Source organism: Zosterops lateralis, assembly GCF_965231275.1.
Source record: "Zosterops lateralis genome assembly, chromosome: 3".
NCBI classification, from domain to species: Eukaryota; Metazoa; Chordata; class Aves; order Passeriformes; family Zosteropidae; genus Zosterops; species Zosterops lateralis.
In genome coordinates this window covers 107,766,552-107,793,607 of record NC_139764.1, presented here as the reverse complement: position 1 = coordinate 107,793,607, position 27,056 = coordinate 107,766,552, and the positions used below count along the sequence as shown (strand labels likewise).

Here is a 27,056-nt window from a genome sequence, read left to right as displayed (position 1 = left end):
TATCAACAGACCAAGAGCTGTTTCAAAAGCTCCATCTCTCTTGTGTGAGAAACATGAGACATACCAAATTTACAGTTTTATATCATTATTAACACAAATGCAGCAGTTGGATGTGATGTGATGGAGCACAGTGCATGCCTGAAATGTAGAAAATGTTAATCTTTTAATTTATTGCATTCAAAGTGATGATTCCTCTTCAACAGGTGGGAGTGAACACACTGTAAAATAACCAGCAGCCTGGTGGTTGAACAAGCCTACTGAGGACAAAAGACAGATTTCCAGTCCATAGCTTGAATTGTCAGGATTTTGTCCTAAAGTGAGATAAAACAAGGCCCATTTTTCTTAAAAGGATCTCTTTTACTACACTAGGAGGTTAAAAAAAAAATAAAATGGTGCCCTGTAGGTGTTTTGAGACAAGTTCTCGGATCCTTGTTATTTTTGTTCCTAAAGAGAGTGGCTGGTTGGACTATTGGGAAGTCCTTGGCCAAGGATGTGTGTCACAGGTGTGAGTTTTGACAGTCACCAGGCTCTGTGTCAGCAGAGCAGCAGCCAGGATGGTGTGACAGGACAAGGCAATGCCCACTGGGACCTTTGTCTGTGCTTCCACTGTCTGTCTATGAAAGGAGCTCCTCAAAATACCCAGGGCAAGTTTAGGATAAACATGACACTTGACAGTGTGAGTTGGGATCCAGCAGAACCTGAGAGCAGACTAACTTTGCTGTGAAAATACTGAGAAATGGATATCACTGGACAAATTAGGAGATAATTACCCTTATTCCTCTTGAAAAGATAATAATTGCTGGCACTAATTTATCCTTTTAGCTTTTGTCTTTTATTGATTCAGATAAAATTATTCATAGTTTTATTGTTTTTAACATATCATGAGAGAGCAGAAAATTATTTTCTCAATTAACACAATTGATAATGTTATCACTGCATGCAGCTGCATTAATCTTTCAAATGAGCCCTACTGACTCTTTCTATGAGGTGAATCTGGGACCATGGACATCTTTTGTTTCACTTTGCCATTTATCCCCTGCCATTAATCTGCTTTTACAAATACTTGCAGCACTTGTCTCTGGGCCATGACTTTGGAAATAATGTTTGACTTCTTGTGCTCTCTAGTCAAGTACATTAAAGCATTCCTGCCACAGTAACTTCCACAGAGGATTTTGAGAAGAGCTCAGTTTCTGGGATTCCTATGGCACTCACTACACATTGCTGTTTCCCATATTAAATAACTTTTGTCATTGAGCTACAACATGCTTTTAGTTTTCTCAGATTCTTTTTTTAATGCTTGGCATCAATATTTCCTTCTTTTGCTTGCAGATTTACAAAAATGCATTCCCCACTTCGTACCAGTTTGGCTGTCGTACATAAATTGGGTACATCCACTTTTGGCTGCCTAACATAAGCACAGTGATTGCTAATCTAGATTAATTACTAATTAAGATTTCTTATTAATTTAGATTCTTACTAACTTAGTTTAAGGACTTCAGATTTTGCCACTAGGTACCCATATTTGTCTAAGCCCCATGTAAGAAGACACAATAATTTGGAAGCTGGGTTGCTACACCTCCCATTTCTAACTTCCCAAAATGTTTTGAGTTCCCAGGAACTTGAAAGCAATGAGGATTGGTACAAGCATGGACCACTTGTGTTTTTATTAAAATAATATTTTATAGTCCCTGTTGCTGACTCATTGACTTTTAGGAGATGTGTATCAGAAGATTTATGACCTTTATCAGGCATTTAATACTGTGATACCCTATAAAACACATATATAAATAAAACCAACAGAGTTGGCAGTTCAGTTCCTGAAATAATACATCTGTGAACCCTTACATTTGCCAGGCTTTGCCTACTAGTATGAAAGTTATCCCTCTCCACATTTTTTTACCCAATATTTAGACACTAGATGCTGTTTAGGATAATGGCTTTTCTTGACTTGGAATTATGAGAGGACTAATTATTCTGCCCTGTTAATGACAGAGTTTTCTGTCTCATGCACTCTAAAAGTGAGATTGATTCTAGAATAAAGCTTCATTTTGGGGGGCACAGTTAATTCCTGTCTAATCAGGATGATGAACAGTTTTTAAACCATAATTGAATATTAATCCCCAGCATTATATGTCACTAGCAATTTTTGTGTAAATCAAATAGAGTATTTTTTAATCTTCTTATATCTGAAACTTATTCTTAGTTCACCAGACATGATTTAAAACACTAAGGAAAGTTTGCATATCTACTTGGAAGTTAGAGATTAATTTTCTTCTATTTTTATTGAAACTTTTCTAGAAATAATGTGCTCTCTCTGCTTAAAGCTGAGATAAAGTGTTTCCTTTTCAGCAACCAGAGAGGGTAGTCTGTCACAACATTAACATTTGCAAGCAGGTAAACAACTGATATTAAATGAAGCAGCAAAATTTCCTGCGTCTAGGTGGGTCAGAGAGGGCTCTCTCCTGTCCCAAGGCTGTGATTTGTCTGGCAAAGCTGCACCTTTGCTTTAAGGCAGATTAAAAATCCCAATGTCTGCCCTTCTGGCTGGGTTTAGCACACACAGAAGTTGAAATTTCCTATTTAAAGCTACTTTGTTTGTACACTTGGACACAGCAAAATACTTGTCCTTGTGAGCCACCTGATACTGACTTGAGTGGGAAATTCTACTGTGGCTCAAAAGAGGAATGTGCCCCTAAACTCTCTGATATTTGTATCAAACCCAAATTGTGCTGACAGGTCCCAGATGTGCCTTTCCATTTGCATCACTTCAGCCACCCACACGGCTCAAATGCTCAAGCCACAGAGGCGTTACGGAACCCTGCAAGGTGGGGGATAGAAAAGCATCATGATCCTTTTAAAGGCCAGATGGAACCTGAGTCAAGACCTGTGGCTATGATAGGATGGAGAAGATGATCCTGATTATTTCCCAGATTCATGCTTTAGTCCATCCTTTTGTACAAGACGGTCTTTTCAGTCTGTCCAGGCTGTTGTACCAGAGCTGTACCTGGTCCAAACCCAAATGACTGCTCTGCTGTCTGAAACAGTGATTTTTTTTTTAATAGTTAATTATTTTAAGAATTAACCAGTCTTTTTTATTAAAAAAAAAAAAAAAAGACAGTGAGGGTGCTAAACTTTAAATAGTTAATACTGCTTGGAGCCATATGCCTGGGTGGATTTTTGTTCTCTGCCATGTCTAAAGCAGCAGTGTGCTGCCTTCATGGTTCAGTCCCCTTCAGTAAAATCTTTCTTTTTTCCAAAGCTAGAAGGACAGTATGGAGGGGGTTGTGAATACATCAGGTGTACATGGGTGTACCTGGCCACACAGGTCTGTTATTGACAAGACTGCCTCTCTTCAAGATGCAGAAGAGAGAGCAAATGGGTAAAATAAAGAAAAAATTTTTGTTTCTCATTTATTTTCCCTCCAAGTTGGACTTTTGAGGGGGAAAATTTAGAGCTTCACAGGTTGTCCCAGGTCCCACAGCAAACGTTATGGGACTCCTGAATCAAGTGCTAAGGTCATGAGTACCCATTCCTGCCCCAGCAAGCACCAGCAAGAGGAACTGGGGAGGTCTCAATGCCTTAAATAGCTGCTGGCTGGGTGGTTAAAAACATGGCAGAAAAGTTTTTGTCTTATGCAGGAGTTCTTAATTTTACTTCTTCACTTGTCCTGGAAGGATGATTTTCATGGGAGTTTGGCAGGTTCTCATTTTCCCTACCAGGGTTCCCTTTATTTATATGAACGTTTGACCTCAATAACCCATTTCCACACAAAAGAAAATGGAAAGAGAACCCAACAAGCCTTCCTAGATGACTCTACTATTTAATACTCCTGCTGCTTCACAATTCCAATGGCCAACTGTTGTTTATAACCATGGCCATGACAAGTTATTTGTATTGGAACACAACTAAGGAACTCCAAGAAGAATTTATGCATGTAATTTTTCACTTACCTGTAAAATTTGTAGGGCTGCCGTTTGCAGGTATAGTGCCCCTCAGGATACAAAGAAATTGCTGGGATTGTCTCGCAGATAATTCCCAGTTCCTTGGCATTGCGAGAGCCATGTGTATAGACAGAGACAAGTAGCGCAGACTCAGCTCCAGCTCTCATCCAGTCCTGTCACTGGTCATGAGAATGAACAGATCAGCCCCTTCTCCTCCTCTTCCCTTCATGGGGATATTAAAGTGAGGTCTCCCCTCAGTCCCCTCCTCTCCAGGCTGAACAGACCATGTCACCTCAGCTGCTCCTCAAAGGCTTCTTCTCCAGACTCTTCACCATCTTCATGGCCCCCTCTGGACACTCTCCAATGGTTTGGTGCCTTTTTCCTGTTGTGGTCCCATATAAATAATGATGTTCTTGGATAAAGTGAGTCATGACCTAAATCATGGCATGATGCTTTATGCAAGTTTGAGTGGTATCCTGAAATGCCCTGGGGAGTCAGAGCAGAATTGAAGATGGGAAGATGGATCCTGCGTATGAACAAAAATATCTTCACATTTTTTAACATCAGGTGTGATCCATTGCAAACTCTGTTCTTTTGTTTTTCAGGCACTTAAGTGGACATGAGTGGGATGGCATCAGATCACAGCAATTCTTCCCAAGAAGGATACATCCCACACTATCTCCAAAAGGAAGACCCCTTTGCATCAAAGCTCTCTAGAGAAGCTGACATCGTAGCTGGCTTTTACTTGACAATAATTGGTAATGATTTTATAATTGGTCTTTGAAATATGACTGTGCTGCTGCATCCTTGCAGCTCTCAGAAATGAGGCAGAAACTGCTGTTCATTAGATGTGTAATTGCATATTTTTTTCATACGAGAAAGAAAAATCTAGGAGGGAGCAGAGATAATGTGTTAGAAATATGGTGTCAACAGTTAATGTCAAGAGATAATGTTGCTGTAGGTAGCCAAAAGTGACTAGCTGTAGATGTTCCAGCAAAAAGTGAAGAAATACTCATTGTTTTTAATAACAGATAAAACTCTGAAGTTTAATTTGTCCCTGGGCAGAATAGGATTTCCCTCAATATGCATTGTAGGTTTTATGGCCTGATTTCCACAGCCTTTCTCATGAGCCTACACAACAGTGAACACCCTCAGACATGTTCATGTGACCCTTGCTCAGCTCCTGGCATCATCTGTTCTCTGTTTCACATCCTACTGAGCAATATTTTCTGCCTACCACCCTCCCCATCCTTTTGTTGAAATCCTTTACAAGGTTCAAAATGACCTTGCAAGCAGAATAAATACAATTTTCTATTGGTTAGTGCACACCCATGATAGCTGGGACTGATTTCTTTTTAAAGTATTCACATGCCAAGGAGTTATCGTTCACCAGGAAAATGTTGGTCTCTATTTCTTCTAGGGATAAACTGGTCCTTATTCTTGATAATTTGTCTTCTTTACTTTATGGAGCAAGACAGAATAATGTCTTTTTGTGTCCATATTTGCCTCAACACCAGAGGGAATGGCATGAAGCTGAGTCAGGGCAGGTTTAGCTTCGATATCAGGAAAAGGTTCTTCACCCAGAGGGTGGCTGGGCACTGGAACAGCTCCCCAGGGCAGTGGTCACAGCACCAGCCTGACAGAACTCAGGAAGCGTTTGGCCAAATCTCTCAGGCACACAGTGGAATTCTTGGAATTGTCCTCTGCAGGGTCAGGAGCTGGACTTCAATGTTCCATGTGAATTCTTTTCAACTCAGGATATCCCATATCCCATATCCCATATCCCATATCCCATATCCCATATCCCATATTCCATATTCTATTCCATTCCATTCCATTCCATTCCATTCCATTCCATTCCATTCCATTCCATTCCATTCTTCTTTATATATTTTAAGTTCCTTTATGCTTTATGGTCTTAGTTCATGCAGTTTCTCACAGCTCAACAGCTATTTTCTCACTAAAACTGATCTGAGGACAGAACTGTTCTATAAAAGACACCTGGGCTCCAGGTGTCAGATGTCTGAAGACAATGTTGAATACAGGGTGTACAATAATTCCTTGGCATTTATTTCAGTTTTGATTCATTGTCTTGTTCAACAAGTTGTGCACAAAATACCAAGATCTGTCAATCAGTCCTACCTTTGTGGTTTTTATTTACTACTTTACATTCCCCCCTCCTGTAAGACTCTGTTTTACTGCTTTTCCTCTGACTGACCTAAGTACTGTAATCTTTTCCATAGTGGAGGTAGCAGAGTTTTTGTTAGTATTTGCCCTTCTATTTATGTGTCTGTTTTTTTTCCTCGATTCTCTTCTGCTTATGTCTTTATTGAAAAAAGAATTCAGAGCAGCAGAGGTGAGAGGTGAAGCTGCATCTCTGTGCTGTTCTTGGTATTCACAGAGTTTTGTAGGTATCCTCACTTTTCACACATATTTTTTTCTGTTGCTCTGCAGACAGATACCTTCACTGAACTGTACAAAATGACCCTCACTCTTTTTTCACTTGGTTAAGTAAACTTAGCTTTAATCCCAGGAAATATGTGCGATGGATGAATCTTCCTAATATACACTGTGTTGCCTTGTTGTATTCACTGTATATAGTGTGGATTTATCCTGTTCCAAAAATTACCCCTGTCAGGTGTGAAACATCTTGAAAAACACAGACATGATCAAATTAAGACAAGAAACAAGAATCAAAATTTTCTAGTGAAAAGGGAAAAGCCAACCATAAAGGCACAGACTTCCATAGCAATGTGAGGAAACTGAAATTATAATTTTAAAAGCTCTCACAATCATTTTGATATTGGACTTGTGAATTCATTGTATCCAGTGGCCTGGGCCAGGATAGTTCAAGCCACAGCTCTGCTGTATCTGTATGTTTCTGTACACATCATATCCCTCATTTAGCTTTAAATTAATTAAATTTTTAAAATGTGTGTTTTGCATTGCATTTTACTTGGTTAATTACTTTGCCCTTGTGTACATAAGAAACTTCACTAGTGGCTTTCATTAGAGCTAATTATGGTCTTCCCATATCCATATAAGTCCTGTGTTTGCATACTCCTTGGATCTATACAATAAGAATATTTAGGAAAAGAAATCCTTCACTGGAAGAATGTTTGAGCACAGGAATGGGCTGCCCAGGGAATGGTGAAATCTTTAGCCCCAGAAGTGTTCAAGAAATGAGTGAAGGTGACTTTGTGGTATGGTTTGGTGGGCATGATGGTGTTCACTCAAAAGTTGGACTTGATAATCTTGAAGGTCTTTTCCAACCTAAATGATTTTTATGATTCCATATCTGTGGTTTTTCATTATGACTTGTTATTCAGACCAAACCTGTCACATTTTCCCACTGAACTGCATGCCCTACTCCTTTGCAGATACCTTCCAAGAAATTGTGGCCCCTCTTGAGGATGGCCTGTGGGGACATCCTGACAGCAGGGACAGGGAAGCAGGAGGTGGGAAGCCAGGGCTGCTTTTGTGCAATTTTTTGCACCTGAGCTGTGTAAGGTGCAAGTGAGTTTAAAATTTCTTTCAAAAAGGGAAAGCTGAACAGTGAGTGAACAAGTCTGGATCTTATCAGGAAACTCTGCAGAACTTTTAGGGTCAGACTGGTTGTACAGCTGAAGTATTGTCATTTGAAATAGAAAAATAATTGGGTTTTTGTCTTTGAAGGAAATCAGGAGTCTTGACAAGTTTGATAAATTCTATGTGAGTGCATGATCCTTTGTCCTGAATAGCTCATTTCCATGTGTAGCTTTCTATATCATCCAGGAAAAAATAGTCAGACTATGCACATAGTTATAAGAATCCAATTATTTTGTTTTTATCACTTCCCCCACCAGCTTTTTCATCACTGCCTTGATTGATTCACTGTATATCCAGGCAGGGTGACAAACTACTGAGCAGGGACCTGCTGGCTGTCAGATCCTCTGAAGTGCCTTGGCAAGTCACTATTGATTTACAAACTGTTGTGCACACTCCCTCAGCCCGTTATGAAACAGCTTAATTGAAAACGAAATCCTGAACTATCTTTTTTTTTCCTTTTTAATTTTTGTTATTTTTTATTTTCTCTGATGGTTTAGCACTGCTCTTAGGTTGGAGAAGTGGAAGTTTATTTCTCCAGTTGGCTACTTGTAAACACTTTCCCCTCTTGCTGCAGGTTGTGTGTCTCAGCCTGGCTCTGTCTCTGCAGGTGTCACTTTTTTAGTTATCACTCTTTTTTATATCTGAAAAGTCTTTTTTTCCCTGTTTCCAACCTACCAGAGCTGGGATCCTGCTCCAGTAAGAGCTTCAGCTGAACTGCTGGGGAAGTAATTTCATAGCAGAAGAAATGAAGCATTATATGCCTCATCAAAGGAGATTATAAAGTTTTGATCATCAAGGAGTTAAAAAAAAAAAATTCAGATAAACAATTTTCAGATGCAGGCATAGACAAAAGGCAGCACAAATTATCAATGGACCCCTTCCAGCCATGGGATTAGGAGGTCACTGGGCTGGGGCTTTCTGAAACATTGATATTAATAATCAGCAGTGGTTTCAGAGCAACTTGGCAACTTCAGAGCTACTTGGCTGATAGAGATGTCTCTCTAGACTGCCAGTCAGTTGAAAAAGATTCAGGAAAATGTCAAATGCTTTCAGAAGATATTTCAAACTGGATGCTGGCATTCTAGTTATCCTAAATATCACCGGGGAGGAAAGTGGCATTAAGAGAGAAAAAGATTAAAATATATGAAAAATGCTTGCAGCTTTGAGGTTCATTCACTCAGCTGCAAGGAAGAAAATTACTCATATGAATACCTCTATCTGCTTATAATTCAGATTAAATTTGGAGAGCCATAAGAGTGGGTTGTTGTTAAAATTTAATTCACCAAGGGTAAATCAAATTTGATGAGAAAACCTAAGATCAATAATAAGCTGGTTCTGTCCTTCTGTTTATTTTGTAAAATAATATAGAAAACAATACTGTCAATATAAAAATAAAATTTCCAGTAAGTGTTGTGTTTAACACAGAAAAATTCAAACTCAAAGTATTTTTCTTCTGAATTTGGTAAACTTTTGGTTCCTCAGCCAGTCATTTCTTAAACTCAACATATTCTAAAACTCAAATAATTTGGTTTTAGCATCTGGGAACCATTTCTCTCTCTATCTCATGGATGTTCCCAGGTTGAGTTTCTTGATTTTGTGGGGACAAGGCACCCTTGCAAGGGGATATGCTATTGATGGACCAGAGTAAACAATAAAATACCCATTTAAATACTGGATTATTTATTGCTGAATTTCCAAATTAATCACTAAATAATTAAATACCCATTCAATTCCTGAGCTTCAATTCCTGAGGTCTAGCCTGCCAGAAGACTGATGAAAATTATGTGGGATTCAAAGGTACAACAGTTGGAGAGAGCAGCATTGCTGGGAGGCTGGAGGGTGCTGGGACCTTCTGGAAACAGACTGCCCCAGGAGAACCCTGCTTACCAGGCAGCACAAAGGGTGACTCTGGTGGCTTATCAAGAGAGGAAAGTTGGATTGTTTGTGACTCTGTTTGGAGTAGGGTAATGAATTGGCCTCAGCAGGTAGCCAAATGTAGGAGAAGTTGAATACAGGTGACTTCACCCCTGATAAGTAACAGCTGTGTTAATTACATGATGTAGCCTCACCCCTGATGAGTCACAGCTATATCCAATAAAGACAAGTGTGATAAACGTAAGTGGGTCAGCTAGAGAGGATTATCGTGCAGGGTCATGAATGTGGGAACCTTGATGAAGAAGGATCCTGGGGAGAGAGAATCACTGCTATGAGGTCAGTCTGGGTCTGCAGTCACAGTCTAGCTGGGGGAAAGCCTGCAGTCAGAGTCTACAAAACGATCCCTCCGCTCAGGGTTTAGCAGGAAATAACCAGCAGTCAGAGGCTGTAAAGGGAACTTATAGCAGGAGCTGCTGCGGCCAGAGTCAGTGAATAGTTGGAGCCAGGATGGCTGAGCTGTAAAGAGGAATTAACCAGGATCCTTTTCATGCTGTGATAAACAAGAAGTCTGTCTTGGCTCATTTCTGCTCTCTAAAAAATGGGCTGCTGCAACAGACAAGCACTCAGGACAACTCTCAGAGTGGGATAGGGAGGAAATAAGCAGAGAAAAAGCAGTAGAGATGAAGACAGGAAGATTCACTCCCAGTTACTGCAGTGGGCAAACAGGCTCCTCGAGGGGAACAAATTCAGAATCATGGAATCACAGAATGGTTTGGGCTAGATGGACCTTAAAGATCATCTCTTTCAATTCTCATCACACAGTTCCAACCCCCAAAGCTTAACATTTAATTACTGATTTAGGTAGTGAAACAAAGGTGTCAAACCTAAAATACTAATGGAAAACACCCTTCCTCACCCTTTCCTGGGCTGAACTTCTCTCCAGCATTTCCCTCAGTGCTGTTGTAAGTCCTTTTCATGAGGCAATGGTAGCACAGGCCCTCTTTGTTCTTCACTCTTTTCTTCTGCATTTTTCCCCCCTTACCTGTCTCCCCTGGTCTGGTGTGAGGCCCAATGGATCACAGTCCCTTTTGGGTTTTTCACCTCCTTGCTCCATGAGAGGGATGTTGTGTGCTGTCCCGTGTTTCCATAGCAAAACTGTCACTCTGACCTTAAACTCTTTCAAATATGAGTTAGTGAAGACACATTTTCTTTAAGGGAACTGGAAACCCTACAATTTTCTGTACAGGTGTGATTAATTATGTGGTAGATGAACCACTAGCAGTGCTGGGACCTGTGGGTCCTTGGGTGATGGTATGGAAAAAACTATGACAGCAAATATGAGAAGAATCCCATGCAGTGAATTCTACCTGGAAGTTAAAATCAGATTAATCAGATTTATTTTATAATTTTTCTTTCTTATGATAGGAATAAATATTAATGTAAGATTTAAGATTTTATATCAATATATAAAAAATTATATAATTATAGTAAAATTATATAGTATAACACAAAATATTATAATATATTATGTAATATACAATATAAATATTATCATATTATATATAATATAAAATAATTTTATTATAATTTTTATATAATTATATATATTATAGTTTAAATTAAACTAGAAATTCATCCCTCAACATCTGATTAGAATATTTAATAAAGTTGAAATTGGTCAGATTCTGGTTCCTGTGATTACAGAGAGCTGAATTTCATTCTCGTGGCTGTATAGATGTTTCAGTGATAACTGGGTTGGTCAGAGCAGAAGGATTCTGAGGTTTCTGTTGTGGGCATTCCCTCGATGGCTGTGCAGCCTCAGGTGGTGAAAGCAATACCCAACTGCAGGGGGGAAAACAGCATTTGCTGTGGGAAGGACGTGTCTGCAGTTGAGGTCTCTATGGGCCAATGAGAGGATCACGATTCAGACTAAAATACCCACAGGTTCAGGCTGAAAAGATCAGGGAATTTCACAATGAAGATGGAGTACTGCTGGTTTTGAGGATGATTTTAATTTGAATGTTATTCTATTTTCCATTATTACAGGGATCCTTTCAACTCTGGGGAATGGGTATGTTATTTTTATGTCCTCAAAGCGAAAAAAGAAGCTGAGACCTGCTGAGATAATGACTGTTAATTTAGCAGTGTGTGATCTGGGCATTTCAGGTAATTTCATGTTTTTATTTTCCCTTGTTTTTACTATATCACCATTCTGCCTGGCAGCAGCAACAGACATTCCTCTGGAAGTCATGGGAGCACCAAATGCCTTTTGCTGTGGATATTTCTACTCTAATTATTTGCATGTAAATAATAGGAGGATGGAAAACAACATTCCTGAACATTTTAATGGGAAGAAATGAACAGTACAGAGGAAAAATTAGAGCTCATTTTATTCAACAGAGCTTCTGTTCACCCCAGCACTGGGCAGGTCTCCAAAGGCAGCTTCCATGTGCACCCTGGCACAATAAACACAAAAACTTGGTATCACAGGTGCAGAAAATGATGTTTTCTTGCCATAGGGTGAAATAAAAAGGGTCCAAATGCCTCAAAAATACGTGTTTAGCCCAATAATTGGAAAATGCCAGTGGCCATCAGCCCATCAAAGCTAACAATTTTCTCTCTAGTGGCCATCTTCCTTTGTCTCTGGATCAGAAAAATTAAGCATTTGTGTCAATCTATAGAGTATGAGCCAACTGGAAGGATTTTTATTTCAACCCCAGTCTGGGTGTCCTGGCATTGGAGGAGAGAGCTTTGGAGGGGTTTATCCAGAGTTGCAGAGATCGAGGTTTTGGCTCTTGACATGAGACTGATTCAGCTGCTCATGGGTAAATACAGGGAAAGGGCTGGATGTCCTTTGGAAAAGGATATTTTGGATGGCAGACAATCCAATGTGTATCAGGACCTAGCTGACCATGGGATCTCCCCAGTGCCATAGAAATTGAATTATATTCATATATATTATATGCTTGCAGAGTCATCCATCCCTATGTGCTGTATACACTGGGATCTCTGTCCTCAGCTCCAGTGCACTCTTTTCCTACCCTTGTCTCTTCCAGATGCTTTTGCCTTCATCTAAACACCAAAAATATCACTGAATAATATAAAATGATGGCTCCCACCCTCTCCAGACTGATGCTTGTTTGAGCTCTCACAGCACAAGACCAAAGATCTGCTCATCCCTGCAGATTCCAGATGTTTTTCTCAATAAACATGGATTTCTGAAGGAAGTACTATTTCAATAGAAGAAAGATGTTGGTATAAATACCACTGCTACCACACAGAGAAATCCCAGTTATTTCTTTGGCATTTCTGTCATGGACACACTACTTCCATCTCTCAACACTTAGAAGTTAAGGAAAAAACCCCAGACTGGCTCTTCCTTCCTCTGGGATATTTTAAGAGTCTGTATTATAAGGCTTATATTAGTCACTGCAATGAGAAGGAGTATTTCAGGAGAATTTCCCCAGCTTTATATTCTGAATGTTGCCCAGAGAAGTTGTGTCTGCCCCATCTCTGGAAGTGTCCAAGGCCTGGCTGGATGAGCCTTGGAGCAGCCTGGGATAGTGGAAGGTGTCCCTGTCGATGGCAGGGAGTGGAGTGAGATGGTCTTTAAGATCTCTTTCAATCCAAAATATTCTGTGATTCTATGATTTGATGAATTTAAACATGCAACCATAAAAACTGTGTGTCCCAACCATTCAAACCACAGCTTGTTTGGGACCCTTCTTAGTGTGAGGGCTGCCAATGTCTCTGTTCAGGTCTGTCACCTTGCTTTTGTCCATGGGTATCTCAATCCATCTGGGGTTTAAATTTTGGAATCAAAAGTAATGATTGCCAGAGCCATACTTGATTTTCTCTGTTCTCTAATTTTATTTTTTTATTTTTTTTTTTTTTAATTAATGGAAAGTGCTCAGTTGAGAAATGTGATGGCTTCTGTCTGCTGGACAAACTGAAGACAGGATTTTTTTCCAAAAAATCTTCATATTTCACACACCAGTCTTAACAACTTTTTGAAGAAAAGGGTTCTGCTTCTGCAGATTTCCACAGGGTGGCACCAGCCCCTTGTTCAAAGCTGCATCAGGCTCATTCTGCACTGACAACGTGTTCTTCTCTGCTACTGAAGAGAAATTTAATTTTGTGCATAGAAATGTGCTGGCCTTTAAAGCTGCCAGTCGCTTACATGCCTGAAGTTGCTGGCTTGATTGTTAGCACATAACCAAACCTTGCCATATTTAATGTTTTTCTGGAAATCTTTATCACTGAGGTCAGATTTTGCTTGAAAAATTAAAAGTGCATTTATTCTGCTTGGAGAAAAACACATCGTGCATTGACCTGAGCACATCCTGCAGGTCGAGGCAGAACTCTCCTTACAGGCTTAGGCTGGAGGAAAGTAACCCAAAAATAACTTTTAAAAAAAAATTATCTGATTTTAAAAGGTTTTCAATCCTGATGCTTTTGTCATAGAAGATGGAGCAAAGGTAATTTTCTGCAAGATTTGATTTTGGGAGAAATGCTTTAATTTTCTGTTCAGAATGAGAAGAGCATGCATGGTTTTACTTCAGTTCAATTGAAATGGAATATTTTTTAAGAAAAATATTTTCCTGCATACCACTTCAACAAAATAGAGATTTTTGTCTTGGTTTCTATGACTGGGTTACCTTGTGGGAAATACTGTTTGCAGGATCATTTTTGCCCTCTCATAAGTGAATTCACTGAGCTTCTATGACAAAACAGACACTGTGGTTCATCCAGGGAAGCTGAGTGTTTTCAAACCCTAGAGGTGCTTTCTGCTCCTGTGAAGGAAGGGATACAGTCACAGGAATGTGGAGTTCAATATTTAATGTTGTTTGAATGTTGCAGTTGGAATGTTCAGGCCTGGGAGAATTTAAGATCAGGCTCGTAAGTAAAGCTGAAGTGTTTGGAAAACAGATGTCCCTAGATTATAAATTTTTGAGTTTTCTGTTCCATTAAAGTTGATTTTTTTTCTTTGCCTAAATTAAGACCAAGAAAACGGTAACAATTAGGAAAAAGCAGAGATTTCCAACTAGATAATTACGATTTTCAAACTTTCTCTTTGTCACAATACTTTAAAAAATATTAAAAATGTAAACCTACTTTAAGGTGAGAATGGAATATAATTTGACCAAACTTCACTGTTTTCATAATGCAGAACTCACTTTTACCTGTGGAGTAATGAGCTAAAGTGCCACTAAGAGAAAGCCTCAAAAATAGTTACTCATTTCCCATCTCTATGGGGAAGCTCAGAATGTTTTGATATCTGTGTGTAGTGACTTGCTAGGAGGCACCAAAGAAATGTGACATGGAGAGTAGCTGAAACCACTTCTGCAGCTCAAGTCCACATCTTTCCTTCCCACCTAACACTTTACCTCCCTGTGTATCCTACTGCTGGGTCTTGACAGGTTTGAAAAAGTCCATTTTGAAAGCAAATTTCTTTACTTTGTGCTTGAAGACACTCAATTTGCTACAGGGATGTAGACTAAGATCTGTGCTTGTTTCAAGCTCTGACTCACCATCAGCCATCCTGTTTAGGTACAGGCCTGTGGATTTAACATGTACTCTGAAGGTTTCATAATAAGAAGAGCCTGCCCATGATGGGTTCCAGAGTGTTGGTTTACCTCTAGTTCTGGTGGTTTATAGTAAAGCACCTATTTCCAGCCCTTCTGCAGGCTTGGCTCATCCTGCCACACCATGGGTGCCATGGGATCTACCTAGAGATGTCTTAGGCTCAGTCCTGTGCATGGAGCCCTCACAAGCCATGGAACCACAGAATGCTTTGGGTTGGAAGGGACCTTAGAGACCATCTTGTTCCAACCTCCTGCCATGGGCAGAGATACCTTCCAGTGTACCTGGTTGCTCCAAGCCTCATCCCACCTGGCCTAGACACTTCCAGACATGGATCATCCACAGTTTCTCTGGGCAACCCATGACAGTGACTCACCACTCTCACAGTAAAGCTTTTCTTCCTAATATCCCACCTAAATTTACCCTCCAGCTTAAAGTCATCACACACTGTGCCTGAAGCCCTTTCTTCACGTTGCAGAGTACTTTTACAGGTATTGGCTTTTTGCAAGGGAGAGGGTTTGCCTTTCTGATGAAAGGAGATTTTCTCCAGGATGGCTTTTATCAGTGGGATAACATTCTCTTCTCCTTTTGAAGTTGTAGGCAAACCCTTCAGCATCATCTCCTTCTTTTCCCACCGCTGGATGTTTGGGTGGATCGGCTGCCGCTGGTATGGGTGGGCTGGTTTCTTCTTCGGCTGTGGGAGCCTCATCACCATGACAGCTGTCAGCCTGGACAGGTACCTGAAAATCTGCCACTTGTCCTATGGTAAGACAAATAAGTGTCTATATATACATAACTGCATTAGCTATGACTGTAGGAAAGCTGTATTGAGTGTTGTAGTTTACCGCACTGAAATAATAATTAAGCTCTTCGGAATACTTTTCTTAAATATAGAGGGGAGTACACAGAGGAGAGAAACATGTTTGTATGATCCAAGAAATCCCAGTTAAATTCATTTTCCTAGACTTAACACCCTCACTGTTGTCCCTCTGCTTTCTGCTTAAGCCACGAGTTTTTGTTACCCCTCATAGATAAATCACCTTATGTCTATCAAGGCCTATTAGCATTAACAGATGCAAGTATTGCTCATATTGCAGGTTCTTATGAACCAACACATAAAAATATTCCTTATTAGATGCCTAAATTTCTCTGCAGTTTGTGGCCAGCTATTTAAAAGACCTAAGAGATTTGGAAGGGCAATAAGTCATAATGTGAAATAGTGTCTCAAATATGGAAATGGAACCTGAGAGGATGAAATGAATTTAGCAGTGTGTTATCACCATATCCATCAATATCTTGTACCTCTAGAATATGATGTATTACAAGCTTCATTCCTTCCAGTCAAATGATATTGTCACAGTGTAGAAAATATGTTCTTGCAGTGTAAGGGACTAAATTCCCATCCAAATACAGGGAATGCTCAAGGTGACTTTACAAGTAGTAAACTCCTTGCCCATGTGACTTGAGGGACACAACAGATTTCTTTATAATGACATATAATATTGATCATGTTAAGTTGTGAGGAATGTTTGCAGCTAGGAAGTGTAAGTAAGGCAGTCTGTGCAAGCAGATAAAAGCTATGGTACTGTGTTAAGATGTGCTATCATAGACCCTGATGTGTTCATACTTTTTCCCTAAATGAGAGTACAGGGGAAGTCTCCTTAGCTAAGTTTTAGATACAGCAATATTATTAAGCAGGATTTCAGTTCTTTCCATAGAAACCTTCTCAAAATAATTCAGTGGGAACCCAAATCACAGACAATTTTTTCACAGACTTGGTGAGCTGAAATGAATATTTCGTGGCTGGCTGTATTCATGCCACCAGCTGTGGTGTTTAACATGACATCTTAGTTCACAGGAAGAGAAAATGTTTCAAAACCTTTATTCTCAAAGATTCTGATCATGGTGGTCCATACAAAATGATGGAGAACAAAAATTTACTCTTTTAATAGTTATGCTACTGCTGCTTTGTTTTTCCATCCCTGAGCACAACAAACCACCTTTCTGTCTCTCAGTCATCACACATGAATACATCATTTTTCAGGCAATGTTTGTTTTCCGTCCGGTAACCTGGACATGTAAAATCAGCTGTGGAGGGACACTGGATACATCCAAATTACAGGTGTTTCTTTTTTAGGTTTTGTTTTAAGTCACTATGAAATCCTGAAGAAATCTCCTTAATGTTAGTGTGAAGTGAGTGAAAACTCCCCTGTGAGTCAGAGGCTGCAGAGGAGTTGGGAGTTCCAAGAGAAGATGTTGTAGCACCATATTCCAAGTTCCTGCAAAAATTAAAGGTTTAAATTTGTTAGTCCTGAGTCCTATGTGTTGAACATGTAGGTGATGATGAAAACCCTGCAAATTGAAACTTTTTCTAGACGAATTAGAGCCATATGAAAGATGAGCAGAGAGACAATGTTCTGATCTTCAGGAATTCTATTTGCATTTACTTAAAAAAAAGGGCAAGGATACATGAAAACACCTATTACACTGACAGGACACATATGGTGATTTTCTCTACTGGAAAAGAATAAAAAAGTAAAATGAAGTCTTAGATATCTCATATCCACTGTAAAGCCTTGTTTTTCAGTCACTGAGTCTGAACTTTAGTCACCTAACATAGGAGAGAAAGAATAGGAAAAAAACCTAAGTTACATGAAAGGATTGAAATTACTGGACAAGATTCCCACAACTGTTGCTGAACTGGTTGTTCAGATTTCTTAATTTGGACTCTTCTCAGTTGTAATTCATCACAAATTAAAGCAAAGATCTGAAATAAGGAGAGGTGGAGCCTTCCATATGAGTGTGCCTTTGTCTTCACGAGGCACAAGGTGAGCTCAGGGTCACTATGGACACTTGCAAAGAGCTAAGATGAACATGACAGAGTTGTTGTTAAACAGTCAAACCTCATATTTCACAGAATCATGGAATGATTTGTGTTGCAGGGCACCTCAAACACCATCCAGTTCCAAAAGGCCCCACAGGGACAGCTTCCAGATAGACCAGATTTCTCACAGCTGACAGGACCTGCATGGGGCCAGAATGTTGTTAGCTCCTCAAAGATGTGCCACCTCCTGAAGACTGCCTGCAGCCTCAGAAAATGGCTTATAAAAATAGTGGGATGGCATGATGAGAGGTGTTTGAAAAGCAAAAGATTTAATAAAGACGAAAATAACAAACTCTACAAAAGTGAAATAAGCTGTGGAATGTGCGGGGAGGATCCTTGCACTTGCTATCACACTCTGAAAATGCACCGCACTCTCCTTTAAATATGTAACAATCTATGTGGGGTTTTTGTCATCCTGCCCAATAGAAATAGCTGCAGGTCTTGAGTTACATTTCAAGGATCCAAAAGGTGTCTTTGCCCTGGCACAAGGCCAATTATGGTGAGAAGAGCATCGAAGTTTCTGGTTCTTTTCCTTAAAAGTGAAACAAAGAATGAAACCTGTGGGTGCTATTTCGCAGACACACAGAGGGCAGCAGGTCAGACATGGAAAGCTTCTTTATTTTCTGACTCCATCAACTTATACACACTTTGTACAAAAGCCAAAGATTGGCTTAAAAAGGTTAACACCTCATGAACCTCATTGGTCACCATTACCATCAATCATGTTCTCCTCCCAGAGGAGAACTATGCAAACACATAGATAAATTCTAAAAATACGTATTGTTTACATGAAGCTGTGTGAGAATCATGCTGTGAAGATTCAAACATTCGAAAGCAAGAAAATTCAGAGCAATAGAAACCTAAATCCTTTCCTAATATGGGAACACCTGCTAAGGTGTGGGGATGCTTTGCTACACACAGCCACATCCAGCCTGGCCTTGAACACTTCCGCGTGACACAACATATTCCACCGTGCCAAATGCATCTGGACATGAACTTGTAACTCTTGAACTTTCTTCCAGGTACCTGGCTTAAGAGGCATCATGCATTTATCTGCCTGGCAATAATCTGGGCCTATGCCACGTTCTGGGCTACAGTGCCTTTTGCTGGGGTGGGGAGCTACGCCCCCGAGCCCTTTGGGACCTCCTGCACTCTGGACTGGTGGCTGGCACAGGCTTCAGTGGCTGGACAGGCTTTTGTTCTGAGCATCCTTTTCTTCTGCCTCCTGTTCCCAACTGCTGTGATTGTGTTTTCCTATGTCAAAATTATTTTAAAAGTCAAATCATCCACCAAAGAAGTAGCTCACTATGATACCAGGATCCAGAACAGCCACATACTTGAAATGAAGCTGACCAAGGTAGGTAGGAGCATTTTCCTCAGTTCGCTATGTTGGGTCATAGAAGCAGATTTGGAGACAATAACGTGATGCTCTGAAGGTGGTTTTTTGTAGCTTTCTCCCCTGTTACTGTCAAGATGGGGAAAAAACAGGAGTGGAAACATAATTCTGTGATTAGGACACTTGTGTCCCTAATTCACTCTGAAGATCTGCCACAGCTTTCCCCTATGACTTTACAAGTCATATCACCTCCCTGTGGCCCTGCTCCCCACCATAAATCACCCTTTGCTTTCAGAAACAGTTGTGAAGACTAATTTAAGGTGTTAGATGTGCAGAGGACTCATAACAGAAAACAGAGGGCAGCTTATTATAGCAGGGAAATAAAATTTTCAGACAGTTTACATTCCTCTGCTAATGAAGATATAAACCAAAATTGATCCTGTGACACTGCAATTGTTTTTATGCAAATGATTTATCAGTTAGGCTCAGCCATGAACTGCTGATAAAAATGCACTGAATTGCTAAAATTAATTTTTCATCTTAGACCATATCCTGTTTTCCCTTTCTGATTGAATCTATTTTCTGTTTGGCAGTGGTGACAGCCATGATCCTTGATACTGGTTCTTGTGCCAGGAAATCTCTCAAAAGAAATGCTTGTATTGAACAAAATCAGATTCCTTGGCTGTAAAAGATTCACCAACCCCTGTAAGGCATGCCAAAAGTGAGACAAGAAGCAAGTTTTACTTGGCTGATCAAATTTTATTTCAATTTTTGTGAGTTGAACTAGGAGTTATATAACATACAGCAATAAGGGACATTATGTCTAAACATATCTGAAAATCTCAGCTATGTACCTGCACAGTCAGTGCTACCAGTACAGCTGGTACAACTTCACTTGTCTTTCAGAAGGATGTTTCAAATTGTTACTTTTTTTTTTTTTTTTTGTGGTTATTCAGCAAATTTCCTTTGAAGAGCAATGGAAACTTTTGATTTGAGACTGCAGATTTTTTTAAAATTTTTGAATATTGGAAGGATCAAGTAAAACTTCAATGTGATCTGAGTCACCACATCAGTAATTTTCCCTCCTGTCTTGGATCTACATTGGAGAACATAATGTTGGGATAAATACAAATACGGAAAATTAGTCTCCCTTATAACCCATTTGACTTCGCAGCACAATTTATAACAAACAGGTTGTGTTTGAGATCCTTGGCTCATCTACAGTGTTATTTCAGTGACAGACAACAAAAACAACAGGCTACAAGAAAGGTTATGCAATGTCCAAACCCTTTGTGCTTTCTGGTGAATTTTTTTTTTTAGAATCTCATCCTGCTAATTGCCTTTTTCCAAATGAGTGCACATGTGCTGCTACCAGTGTGGATGCAGCAATAATCTGTCAATGGCAGCAGTATAAAGGCAGATGTTTTTCAGGATGTATGATGGCATGGCATCATTTGAGGTGATATCAGGCTGTGACCGAGTGCAGACAGGCTGGTTCAGGTAAAGTATAAAAATTAGAGATTTTTGGCCATAAACAGTTTCTCTTTAGTATTTATACTAAACTTTCCTATGGTTGAATTTCCTCACATTATAAGGAGGTCACTTACTAATTTACTAGGAACTCATTTATCAGAACTAAAATGTTTACCATAAATTTGCTTTTTAAAGTATCTACATATTCTAATGGAGTGCAAATCCATGATATGGGTTATGAGAAATAAAGCTAGACATTTTACTAGCATTCTCACTCTCAGTTAAATTCCCAGTTTTCAAAAGATTTTTTCTCAAGAACATTCATAGCTCTGCTATTATCAGTATATTATCCTAAAAAGGAGATTCTGTGTTTTGAAAGGAATCCCCTCCTCAAATAATTTGAATTCAATATAAAGCTATTATTTTTTTTCTGAAATCTCATTTAGTTTCTTCATATTTAGCCAGACTTTGCTGCATTTTTCAAGGTCTGATAGCAGACTCATTAACTGCTCTGTGCCAGGCAAAAGAAACACAGGCATGAGATAAAGAGGCAGATTTTGTTCATTTTGTACATTCATATGAAAAAGCAAGTTATCATTTTTCTTCTCCATTCAGTGGAATGCAATTCCCTTGCATTCTGCCTAGCTCTGTGCTACTGTGCCAGTGTCAGACCCCTCTGGGTAAACCCTGCTGTCTCTTTTCTGCTCTCACAAGGTGGCAATGTTGATCTGCGCAGGGTTCCTCATTGCCTGGATCCCCTACGCCGTGGTCTCGGTCTGGTCAGCCTTTGGACGGCCGGATTCCGTCCCCATCCAGTTCTCAGTGGTGCCAACGCTGCTGGCAAAGTCAGCAGCCATGTACAACCCCATCATCTACCAGGTCATCGACTGCAAGTTCGCCTGCTGCCGGTCACGGGGGCTGAAGGCCAAGAGCTCTTCAAAGAAATCAAGGTAATTTCTTCTTTGGGGAGTAGGACACCTTTAACAACATGATGTTCCAAAAACTACCAAACTAAGATCTACCAAGAATCACAGCTCATTGAAACTTATCTCTTGGGTTTGACCATGACTATTTTGATTTGGGATTTTTCTTGCCAGGAGAATTTGTAGAGTGACTGTGGGTGTATAAGGAGAAGCAAGAAGATAGTCCTTGCTTGTAGATCCAACTGCAACACCACTGGTATAATTTGGAAAAAAGTCCCATTGGTTTTAATGGGTTTTGAATTAATCCTGTCTTCTTAATCCTTTTCTTTCACATCATCATATGAGTTTCCTCCAGGAGGTGTTGATGCTGCTATTGCCAGTGAAGCAAACGGAAGAGAATTGTGTAAATTCCTTCCATAACTAACCTGTTAATACCATGCCTTTCAGCCACAGAATCAGGAGGGAGAGAAAATGGTTCCTCAACCACCCATTCATAAATGGGTACATTTTCAGGTACCCATTCATACCAAGAAAACCCACCTCAAAACAGACAAATCAAAGTGTAATTATCTCATAAGAAATTCTCCTTTTTTTTTTTTTTTTTTTATTTTCAACCTTCAGGCAAAATTTGTGCTGCACACCTGTGGAATTCCTGAAAACATTAATTATGCTCTTGGAGGAAAAGCACAGTTCTGTATTATGCCAGACAAGTACCTTACTTTTGTGGTTGAACAATGAGATAATGATGGATGTTAATCTGACAGTGTAGATTGTCACAAACACCATACCACACATAAGTGACTGTGAAACAATAAAATTCCAATAATTTGCTCCAAAGCCTTAAAGCATATGCACCTCGATAGAAACATGAACGACCATTTTGTCATTCATATTATTCCTTTACCAATTCCAGGATTTTTGGTGTGTTGCTCAGTGAGTCAAGTTTGAGTTTCCACAGCTTCTTGTAGCAGATCATCCCATAATCTTGCACTGGGATACATTTCATCTGCAGAACATACAGATTTATATATGTTGTAAATGTCTGAGGTGTTGAATGTATAGTTTTCCAAGATCTGTTCTGCAGTTTTAGTCAAATGGGGCACAAATTTGAAGTAACCTTCAGCAGAGTTTTGGTAGCTGGATTTGTGTTTAACATCTGAAGGAGGTCTCACCCAGTCCCTCGAGCTGAATGCAGGTTGGCTTCTCTAGGCCTCTGCAGGATTTGGAGGAATCACTTCCCAGAAGCAGGAACTTAATTTCCAGCTTGGTGGGAGCAAAATGACCATTGTACCTTCTCTGGCCCACAGGACATACACAATATCTGCACACAGGGACTCCACAGCGATGGATGAAACCCAGCTGGAAGCATGAGGGCTCATCTCACGTACAGCAGATGAAAACCTGATGAAAAACAACCCTACTGGCTCAAGTTTCTCTTTCTGTAAATGAATTAAAAAATGGTGACAGGTTTATCTTACTCCCTATTCCTATATACAATGTACAGTTCTTTCCATCCTGACCAAAATAGCATGTTAGAGCTGGGCAAATATTCTAAGTACTCAGAGGAAAAGAAAGAGAGAAAATTTGTTTATATTAAAAGATTTCCTTCACTTCAGTTTCTTTAAAATGGCCTTTTTTTTGTTCATCTTAGCTCTAACAGAAATGATAGTTGGAGCAATGTTTTCCCCCAGGGGAAGGAAAGTATTCATGAAGGCCAGTTTTAGTTTACCAAAGCTAATCTCCCTAAATTCCTGCTGCAGTCACTGGAGACCTGGAGCATGAGAGAAAGGATTCCTTAGAGGACAAATCTTGAGTTGGAGCTTCACTTCTCAGGGCTCTGAATTAGACAGTGGGGAAATATTAGCTGACTGCATTTCCCTGGTGGGCATCTCTCCACATGACGTGGCTACAAGCTGTGGTAAACCCACTTTGACTTCAGTCTTTCACTACTCAGAAATATTTTGATTTTGGTCACAGCAAATTCAGAGATGCCATGTTCATACACAGGATCACTTTATGAGATATAGAATAACAAATCCTTACTCAATTGTGAATGAGAGGGAAAAGGTCTCTTGCTCAAATTGTAGATTCACTTAGGAGTTATGAATAACTTTGTAATAAAAAAGCAGAACTGAAATAAAGTCAGCCCAAGCCAAACTCAGCAAACCAATATTTCAGACAATTTTTTTCATTCTCTGCCCAAAATGACAATGAAGTATGATGGCAATAAGCAGAAAGATTTGATAACTGAATTTTTCACTGTGTTTTTTACTCATCACGATTCTTTATGAGATCAATTAATGAGATATAAAATGGCAAAACATTCCTCATTCCAAACCATGAAGCCAGATTCAACACTGTTGTGTTTTTGAGAAGAGTCACTTCACTGGTAGTCTTTCCAAAATGCAGCTGCAGGGTAATTTTTAAACACTAAGTCTCGGAAAGATGAGGGTTAGTAACTATTTGAGAGATTGAAGTTCTGTAAGTTCCTAATGCATTCAACACAAAAACAATGTGTCTTGAAACGACCTGCAGAGTAAGGCAGCCAAAACAGTTGTGTTGGAAAGGAGACATAGTTATCCCTATTATCTCTCTTTTCTCCTTTCGATTTATCTCAAGGTGGAGGCATCACTACACATCAAAAATTAGCATTTCAGTAAAAAAAGATTTTTTATGTTTAAAATAGTGATTTTGATGTTTCTATGTTATTCCTTCAAGAAGGATATGATATTCTACTAAAAATAAGTTAATCAAAGAGTCTCCCACACAGATTTCTGCTAATTGATTAAAAAAAAAAAGTTACAAGGGCAGAGCTTTCTTCTGAGTTGTTCCTTTAAGGAAATGTGCTGGTTTTGCATTAATTGATTTGTGGTGAAAAGGGAAGAAGGAAGTGGGATTTGAACCCACGCCAAATGCCAAAAAACATTTGTGAAAGAGTTTCAATTACTTTCCTCCTTAATATTTCCTGTTTAACGTTAATTTATCCTACTGCTATTTCAGAATCATGTTTAATGTGCATTTTCTGCCACACTGAACCAAATTTCTTTTGTAGCTGATTCATGGTGATGTTAATATTGCTTTATACAATAGCATCATAAAGGTTTAATTTGATTTTTGTTGGCATGTCCCAGCACTCCCATGCTGCAGTTGCTATTTTATCAAATGATATTCAGACCACGTAACACATGTAACAGAAGTAGAATTTTGTTGAATTTTCCTAAAGTATTGTTTCCTCCTCTGCAATGCTTTAGCAAAAGAAATTTGAATAAAAAAAAGAGAGAACTTGCAGAGGTACTAAGAGTTGCCATGTTACCTATATATTGCTCTGTGCTAATTTTTTCTCCAGAAGTTGAGTTCTTTTGTTTCTACAGACCTTTCAGCATAAGAAAAACTTCTTTCTTAAATATGGTTGCAAATTGTGCCCACAAATTAATCTAGAACAGAAGGAATCTTTTACAATATCTGCAGACTTGGTTATGAGGATATTAACAACCTTGCCTGCATCTTCCTGCAGCTTTTATTATTTTCTTCATTCAGGCCAACTTTTGTTTGTATCTATAGGTGTTTATCGAAAATAAGGTGTGATGTAAATAAGATGTACAGTGTCTCTATAGGTGAGATTAGCTGGAGCAACACTCTTGGTAAAACTGTAGGAACTGCTCACTACTCTGGCCAGATTTAGAGGTAAATCAACTCACAGTTTGTGCATGAACAATTCCTCTAATTTAAATTGGGGAAGCTTTTTCTTAATTTGTTAAAATTATGTACTTTCCTCAGAATTGCTGCTGGGTCATCCCAGAAGTGGATACACACTTGTAGTAGGGCTGATTTTTTTATTTTTAAAGAGCATAACATATTTTTAGATTCTGTATCTATATATATCTGTATAGGTATAGGTATCTATAGCAAATGTACTAGATACATGTGCTACCTAAAGACTTCAGGGGTTTAGTAAACCCTAAATACAAACTTCTGGAATAATGATAAATGTTTTACTTAATGATATTTATTTTCATATTATTTAAATTTACTTATTTATTATTCAGTGCCATAACTGTTCTTGTCTGAAAACTCAGGTTTGCCACGACAGTATTTTCCTCTAGAAGAAACTTTAGACTGCAGCTTGTGAAGGAGTTGAACACATGCTCAGCATAAACTTGTCTCTAAGTGAAAGATGTTCCCCTGAATGAAGCAGGACATGCACATTTCAGCATGCAGTGCTTAATTTAAATGCAGAATCTGAACCTAAGAGCAAATGGATCTCACTGGATTCAATGACAAAAGAGAACTGGAACACTCTTTGTTCACCTGCATATAAAGCAGCTCACACAATTTCTGCTCTGTTTGGGATCACAGTGGTAGAGGAATGAGGGGTCTTATTATGGATTCAGATTTTCAAGGTCAGCTTTGAATTGATTTGAAGATTGTAGCCAGATGGTTCTGAAGATAATACTTTGCCACTGATGCTCAGGACAGAGTTTCTTCCTCTCCCTGCATTGAGACTGATAATTGATTATTATATAAAACTGAGGTATGTAAGCTTGGTCTGAGGTCATCAAAAGACAATGAATCTCTCACTTTCCTGTTATAGAAATCTTCTAAATGTTTTACAGATTTCGAACTCATGTCATTTTGTGATCTGGGCTTTGTCAAAGGACCAACAATATAAAACCTACTCAGTGTGATGAATGAGTAAGGAATACAACTCTGAAGGAAGATTTCTTTATTGCATTTTCAATATTCCATCCTCCTTGTTACCTTAAGAAATTTCCTCTTTTTAGTGTAGAAACATTAAACTAAATGTTTTTAAACTAAGATAATGCCATCAGGAATAATAGTTATAAATGAGGATATTTTATTATGTAATCTTTGTGTACTTTCAGAGTGGGCTGCCAAGAAGCAAAATTCTATTTGAATTCACTGTCCATGACTTGAAGGAAGTAATTGTCACAGGCTAAAATACTCCACTTAGATAATGAGCTGACCTGGACAGTAAGATCCAGAGTAAGAGAGTAACGAGAGCAATATTGTATTTTGAAATGATAGTGAAATTATGCAAAGCATGTGGATATGGATTTTTTTATTGTCATTTTTTTATTTGTCATTTTTAGTCATAGATGAAGAATGACGATAAATCTTCTTCTGCAGACTTGGAAATCTGTTGACAGTGAAGAAATATCAAGATTTCAAGTGTCTGAAGAGACTCTTGAAATAGGAGATTTAAACAAAATTTTATGACAGAAGTTGAAAAAATAAAGTATTAAAAATGTTGTGGGATTTTGGAAGACAGTAGAGAGCATTTGTCCATGCAGGTGAATGCAGCTGTAGCAAATTTGATTTCTAGGCCTGTAATAAAAATGAAAAGAACCCAACCCAACAGGTGATTTGTTAAAAATATTTATCACCCACAGCATAAGACTGCTGATAGCAGAAAATTTTTGGCTTTGTGGCAT

At 39.0% G+C, this 27,056-nt stretch overlaps 1 protein-coding gene across 1 annotated transcript; it reads left to right on the top strand.

Moving 5' to 3' along the window:
• Positions 1-4,560: 4,560 nt before the first annotated feature.
• On the top strand, positions 4,561-22,974 carry OPN5 (opsin 5; the record flags this gene model as incomplete). Its single annotated transcript, XM_083858346.1, has 6 exons — positions 4,561-4,699; positions 11,451-11,570; positions 15,582-15,752; positions 18,894-19,228; positions 21,395-21,630; positions 22,911-22,974. The coding sequence occupies 6 exons, from the start codon at positions 4,561-4,563 to the stop codon at positions 22,972-22,974; spliced, it is 1,065 nt and encodes a 354-aa protein (XP_083714472.1).
• Positions 22,975-27,056: the final 4,082 nt, after the last annotated feature.